The sequence below is a fragment of the Salvelinus sp. IW2-2015 genome, linkage group LG20, assembly GCF_002910315.2.
Source record: "Salvelinus sp. IW2-2015 linkage group LG20, ASM291031v2, whole genome shotgun sequence".
In the NCBI taxonomy this organism is placed as follows: Eukaryota; Metazoa; Chordata; class Actinopteri; order Salmoniformes; family Salmonidae; genus Salvelinus; species Salvelinus sp. IW2-2015.
The window spans coordinates 78798011-78805490 of record NC_036860.1 but is presented as its reverse complement, the minus strand read 5'-3'; the positions used below and the strand labels follow the sequence as shown (position 1 = coordinate 78805490).

At 46.1% G+C, this 7480-nt stretch overlaps 1 protein-coding gene across 1 annotated transcript in view; it reads left to right on the top strand.

The window, feature by feature from the left end:
• The first annotated feature begins 2074 nt into the window (after window positions 1-2074).
• Window positions 2075-7480, top strand: part of coro1a (coronin, actin binding protein, 1A) — a 9583-nt gene continuing 4177 nt past the window's right edge. Inside the window, 10 exon segments of the mRNA XM_070449796.1 lie at window positions 2075-2098; window positions 2100-2124; window positions 2127-2170; window positions 2172-2273; window positions 5317-5404; window positions 6134-6258; window positions 6481-6610; window positions 6734-6915; window positions 7158-7277; window positions 7365-7471. Of these exon segments, the coding sequence (XP_070305897.1) occupies window positions 2075-2098; window positions 2100-2124; window positions 2127-2170; window positions 2172-2273; window positions 5317-5404; window positions 6134-6258; window positions 6481-6610; window positions 6734-6915; window positions 7158-7277; window positions 7365-7471 (947 nt within the window).

Sequence of the window (7480 nt, the reverse complement as noted above, 5' to 3'; positions counted from 1 at the left end):
TTAGAGCACTCTGGAGACTCTGTTCCGGTGACATTACAATGTTTATCTTCATATATATATATCTTAATTGAAATTAAATGTAATCAAATCAAAGTAATACAGACTTAGAAAGTATTACACACCCGCTTTGATGATTTGATTAGTCTAATTAATCACTTTGGTCTGCATCTAATCTCTTCTTGAGATCTATCATTTAGATGTTTCAACCCCAGCAAGTAAGAAGACAGAACGAGACACCTCCCATTTCCACCTTCATCTAAAACTCTCACTTCCTCCATCACATAAAGAGATCTACCCTAGACTACCGGCTCCTACTCCTCTCTGGCGACACAGCAGAACCAAGCAGGGAGCCTGACTGAGCAGAACATTTTCCCATCACTAAAACAGGTAGGCCTGCTTTCAGCATCCTTCTCCTAGTAATCACACACCATGTGAATGAAGGTCCATAATTGCTGTCACTTTATATGATCATGCTGTAAGCCTACACACACACACACACACACACACACACACACACACACACACACACACCATTATTAACATGTACTCAGGTCCTTTATAACATTAAGGCACACACGGCAAAGGATTATTGCATTAGATGAATGTCTACCAAAGAGGTCTTGTGATGCACAAATGCTACAAGAACAATGAGGCCTAAGTCTTTAGCCAAGGGATTCAGTCAGCGCAGCTTCAGATTTGAGGAAGTAAGGTCTGCAAATGGAGGWAAATTCTATGCTCACTCTTTTAGKGTTGTKGWTTTACAGCATAAATGTATGGGCTGTKGGCCAGGACTGAGTCATTGTGTGCACTAATATTCTTATTGATYAATCTGAAACTTGTGAAATGTAGRCTATGCATTGAACATGAGGACTATCCACTGACAGTAATGCATMACAAACCCTACAAACCCTAAATTGGARGACAYTATTTCAACCAGTTGCATTCTCTTTGGTTATAGCTCGCAAAAAGATAATATCATATACATATCTGCCAACTGTTTAATGTGTGAAAAGGAGCATTAGAGAGGGACAAAGAGAGCATGTGTGTGAATGAAACGGAAAGAAAGATAGTTTTGTGGTTRTGTTGTTRGTTCTGTAGGATGTGGTCTAACTGTTGCTGTAGGTTCCTGGTTCACATGATTTCCAAACAGCAGTGGAGTATYCCTTTCAMTTTGCCTRTYTAGTCCCATATGCTCATATTTCCTTCAATTCTCCATGTTGCCTCTCTCTGTGTGGGTTCATCCCTATGACTAGATGTGAGTTAAAGCATTGCACAGAGTCACAAGTGWGCCTCGGATAATAAAGACAAAAAGAAACAGTTGCAGACTGGAGGAAGTAGTTGTGCAAGTTCTTTCTTCCCCTTTTCTCTGCTTTTCCTGTATTGACCTTCCTTCCTGTAGCTTTGTGTCTGTATGTTTGTGTCCTCACTATGTGTTTGTCTTGTGGTCTAACTAGGGAGTGGGTCAGTGATGCTCATGTTCTTAAGACATTTTGTGGCATCTAAGGTCACASTATTCAAATCCCTTCATTGCTCTTCATATCCTGTAAAATGTTTATACTGCATTTGTGTATTATTTATGCAAATGATGAACAGTTACATTTATTTCACAGATTACTGGTTTTCTTCTATACATCTCTCTCTCTCTCTCTCTCTCTCTCTCTGTCTGTGTCTCTCTGTGTCTATGTAAATGTTGTAGGGGTGCCGGGTGAGAGTTCACTGGCTACAGTAGCAGTCTGCATATTCTTAAATACAATAACCACTTGATTAGTCGACCACTGTGCATTAAAAACTCTGCCCCTCTTCCTTTTTCTTCTTATATCTCCTCTTAATCTCTCCAACACCAACCCCTCTCCTCCCCTCTCCTACTACCCGCCCACCCCCCACTCTCCCTCTCCTTGTCCTCATCTCTCCTACTACCGCCTCATCCCTTCCTCCTCTCCTCTCCTTGTCCTCATCTCTCCTACTACCGCCTCATCCCCCACTCTCCTCTCCCCATCCGCCTCATCTCTCCTACTACGCTCACCCACCCCCCTCTCCTCTCCCCGTCCTCATCTCTCTCCCCTATCAGGTCACCATGTCCAGGAAGGTAGTCAGGGCGCAGTAAGTTCCGTCATGTCTTCGGCCAGGGGTGAAGGCTGACCAGTGCTACGATGACATCGGCATCTCCCAGAATGACCTGGGACAGCAACTTCTGCTCTGTCAACCCCAAGTTCGTGGCCATGATTGTGGATGCCAGCGGAGGAGGGGCCTTCCTAGTGCTTCCTCTGAACAAGGTGGCCTGAGCAGAGAGACAGAGGTCAAAAGTGAATGCCTTAAGTGAAGTTAGACGTTTTTCAGGCCTCAAAAGTGGTCTCAACGTCCATTTCCCTCTCCATCTATGCATATGCCTGCAGTCTCCAAATCTTGAAGTTTCAAAATGTCACTTTCATTCATGCCCAGATTTGCGCAACTACGGTACAATTTTGATGAAAATGCTCCATTGGCGTGTCGTTTGTACAGTGTTCTAAGAACAATGTTTTCAAACATTTGAATTTTGAATATTGCAAAGGCGACATCACACATTGTGCTGAATAAGGAAGTTTGGGGCAGAGTTCGGTTTACATGTCACCTCGCTCTCTCTGCTGTTGGTTGCTAGTTTTTTCACCATATTTGGAGCGGTTCAGTGCAAACACAGTCTTGACAGATGTGGCTAGGGCGCAGTATAGTGCAGCTGCATATACAGTCAGGTCCAAAATTATTAGCACACTTGATAAAGATGAGAAAAAAAGACTGTATAAAATATATATATAATACTGAGCTATTTACTGAGCTAGAGTTATATTTTCATGCCATCTGACTATAGCACCGCCTGGAGTTTGATCAAGGCATTGGCACATGGATTGGAACCGGTGCTTGGTCAGATAACATGAAAATATAGCTCTTTGGTCATGTATACCAGTGGTGGGTTTGCCATTGAAAAACAGAAGCAATTGTGGGATGCAGGTACAGTACCTCAGCATGGGACGAATGTGCTGCAATATCAGCAACAAACACATACACTACATGACCAAAAGTATGTTGACACCTGCTTGTCGAACATTTCACCCCAAAATCATGGGCATTAATATGAAGTTGGTCCCCCCTTTGCTGCTATAACTGCCTCCACTCTTCTGGGAAGGCTTTCCACTAGATGTTGGAACATTGCTGCAGGGACTTGCTTCCATTCAGCCACAAGAGCCTTAGTGAGGTCGGGCACTGATGTTGGACGATTAGGCCTGTCACCCTGTCGGTGTTCCAATTCATCCCAAAGGTGTTCGATGGGGTTGAGGTCAGGGCACTGTGCAGGCCAGTTAAATTCTTCCACACCGATCTTGACAAATAATTTCTGTATGGACATCGCTTTGTGCACGGGGGCATATTCATGCTGAAACGGGAAAGGGCCTTCCCCAAACTGTTGCCACAAAGTTGGAAGCACACAATCATCTAGAATGTAGTTGTATGCTGTAGCATTGAGATTTCCCTTCACTGGAACTAAGGGGCCTAGCCCAAACCATGAAAAACAGCCCCAGACCATTATTTCTCCTCCACCAAACTTTACAGTTGACAGTATGCATTGGGGCAGGTAGCGTTCTCCTGGCATCCACCAAATCCAGATTCGTCCATCGGACTGCCAGATGGTGAAGTGTGATTAATCACTCCAGAGAACACGTTTACACTGCTCTGGAGTCCAATTGCAGCGAGCTTTACACCACTCCAGGAGACGCTTGGCATTGTGCATGGTGATGTGCAGCTGCTCGGCCATTTCATGAAGCTTCCGACGAACAGTTCTTGTGCTGACGTTGCTTCCAGTGGCAGCTTGGAACTCGGTAGTGAGTGTTGCAACCGAGGACAGATGATATTTACACGCTACGTGCTTCAGCACTCGGCAGTCCCGTCCTGTGAGCTTGTGTGGCCTACCACTTCACGGCTGAGCCGTTGTTGCTCCTAGATGTTTCCACTTCACAATAACAGCACATACAGTTGACCGGGGCAGCTCTAGCAGGGCAGAAATTTGACAAACTGACTTGCTGGAAAGGTGTCATCCTATGACAGTGCCACGTTGAAAGTCACTGAGCTCTTCAGTAAAGCCATTCTACTGCCAACGTTTGTATATGGAGATTGCATGGCTGTGTGCTCGATTTTATACACCTGTCAGCAACGGGTGGGGCTGAAATAGCCAAATGCACTAATTTGAAGGGGTGTCCACATACTTTTGTATATTTAGTGTATGTAATGGTCTTATAGTAGTCAATATCTAGATTGATTTTGAATGCGTTATGTGATATTGAAACATAAAGGTGTAATTGAAAGACTTTGACATTAAGTGTATGCATATTCATATATAAAACAGATACGTAGATATAACAGATTTTTTTTTTTACTACCCAAAGATATAGACTGTCTCAACGTCATGGGTAGACGCCATTGCATCACTGTTTGGACTTGCCTGTAACAGGGATGAATAGTAGTCCTCTCAACCAAAATTGCATTTAAGGCCTAATGATTTGGTCAAAGGAAGCCATTGTTCCCCAATGAACGATAATTTGATTTAAAGGTAGACAGCGAAATGACTGTAGATATTGAGATGAGCGAGATGCAAGACTTCACACAGTCACACAAAGTATCTGCTCATGTGCACGGGTTCGCATCACGCTCTTACAGTGTGGGAGCCACGGGACCAAAACAGCTGAGAAGTTGAGCCTCGCGCTTCAACGCTCTTAGTTGTTGTGGAAATTGAACCACTATGCTGTTTACTTTCTGCATCTACGTCATATCGCTGAGTCTACCTTGATTTTTTATACCTTTATTTAACTAGGCAAGTCAGTTAAGAACAAATTCTTATCTTCAATGACTGCCTAGGAACACTGGGTTTACTACCTTGTTCAGGGGCAGAACAACAGATTTTCACCTTGTCAGCTCGGGGATTTGATCTTGCAACCTTTTGGTTACAAGTCCAACGCTCTAACCACTAGGCTACCTGCCTCCCCAATTTGTATGTTGGAGAAGTACAATTTTCTGTCACTTAACTACTCTGTAGTTATTACTACAGCAATATAACCAGTATGTGATCACTATTATTGAGACGGTGAGTAAGAGGTTTTTGGATGGCAGCTGATGGTTCATCTACAATGAAGGCAGGGACATTAGGAGAAACATTTGAATGAAGTTTGAAAAAAAACATTATACCACTTCATATTCAAAATAAGGCATGTACTGTACATCCTTAGTACATTATTGAATTTAGATGGTTTTGTTTTGGTACTGTGAATGATGGGTGAGGTCCAACGTGACAGAGAGGACCAACAGTCCAGATCCTGTGTGTGTTCCACCAGGGCCAACAGTCCAGATCCTGTGTGTGTTCCACAAGGGCAACAGTCCAGCTCCTGTGTGTGTTCCAGGCAGGGCCAACAGTCCAGATCCTGTGTGTGTTCCAGCCAGGACCAGCAGTCCAGATTCCTGTGTGTGGTTCCAGCCAGGGCAACAGTTCCAGATCTGTGTGTGTTCCACAGGGCCGAACAGTCAGATCCTGTGTGTGTGTTCCAGTCAGGCGAATCAGTGCAGATCCTGGTGTTGTTCCCCACAGGGCAACAGTCCAGATGCCTGTGGGTGTGTTCCAGCAGGGCAACAGTCCAGATCCTGTGTGTGTTCCACCAGGCCAACAGTCCCAGATCTGTGTGTGTTTCACCAGGGCAACAGTCCAGAATCCTGTGTGTTGTTCGCACAAGGGCCCAGTCGCAGATCCTGTGTGTTGTTCCAGCCCAGGGCAACAGTCAGATCCTGTGTGTGTTCCCACCAGGGCCATGGGAACCCTGCAGACTTGTAGTGCCTCTCGCCAGAGACGGTTCTCTTGCTCTCTAAGGCTGTATTTGAGGCACATGTATCTAGCTATACCAATTGTGCATCAGCTGACTAGGTTCTCTCCTGCTGAACCTCTCTAGTCTTTCTGTTGTCTGCGAGCCACAGTGGTAGCAACATCTAAGCGTGATGCTGCCATGGTGCTTCTTGACTGCATACTGTAGTATTTATCTCCTGATTGGGGCTAGCTTGTGTTGTGTTGTGTGTGTTTAATTTGTGTCAAGGGTAACGTTATCTTTTCCTTTGTGTTCACCTGTAGACGGTCGTAGTCTGACCTGTCCCGCCGCCGCGGACAGTCTGTGGACAACAGGCCCGAGCCGTGGCTGGATATTGAGTGTTCTGGTCGCGCCCGGACAGACGCGTGAGACAAACATCATCTGGCCAGTGGCTCGAGGATGGGCCAGGTGTCATGGTTAAGTAGAGGTCAGCAACCTTTCAACTGGCCGATAATGTTGAGCGCTTGTTACGTGCTAGAATTAATATTATGGACGCACTTTAGGACATATGTCCCTGTGTGATCCAGTCGATCAGTGTTCTGTATCTATGTACTGTGTTAACTCAGTGTAATAACATACCCTCTTCTTCCTCTACCTCTCCATCATTCAGATTTGGGAGATCCCGGAGGGTGGCCTGGTCACGCCCCTGAACGACCCAGTGGTGAAGCTGGAGGGGCACTCCAAACGCGTGGGCATCCTCAGTTGGCACCCCACTGCCCACAATGTGCTCATGAGCGCAGGTATAGCACTGCTATGATGCATCGCCTCAGAATACAAGTGCTTCTTCAACTGTTAACATAAGTGGAGTAGCACTGCATGGCCTAACTGCCTGTTCCTCCGTCTCTCTCTCCCATTACTTCCAGGCTGTGACAACGTGGTGATCCTGTGGAACGTGGCGTGTGGAGAGGCCATGGTGAGGATCGACTCGGTCCACCCTGACCTCATCTATAGTGCCTGCTGGAACAGGGACGGATCCCAGATCCTCACCTCCTGTAAGGACAAGACCATACGTGTGCTGGACCCCCGCAAGGGCACAGTCATTGCCGTGAGTGCCCCCCTCCCTGCCCCCATCAATACCACAGGAGAACCAGCCATTCTAACCCTGGAGAGTCAGATGCACCTAGCTACCAGGTTTAATGTCCAGACACACACACAATAGAATCACAGTCAGTGATTAGTTCATATAGTTCCCTTCACGCGTCTTTGATAGATGAACCTCCTTCGTTGAGTGTCTGTCTTTCCCTGAGTCTGCATCTCTCTCTCTCTCTGCCTCTCTGTCTCTCTCAGGAGAAGGAGAAGACCCACGAAGGCTCCAGGCCTGTCAAGGCTGTGTTTGTGTCCGATGGGAAGATCCTGAGCACCGGCTTCAGTCGCATGAGTGAGAGGCAGGTGGCACTTTGGGACCCGGTGAGTGTTATGGGTCAATTATGAACTTCTTATAAAGACTTATGAATGGTGTCTAAAGACCCGACATGACCTGTATGTGTTTGACAGAAGAGCTTTGGGGAGCCACTCACCCTGCAGGAGTTGGACACCAGCAGTGGTGTCCTATTGCCCTTCTTTGACTTCATGACCCTGACACTCGGCATCCGTCTACCTCTGTGGCACCG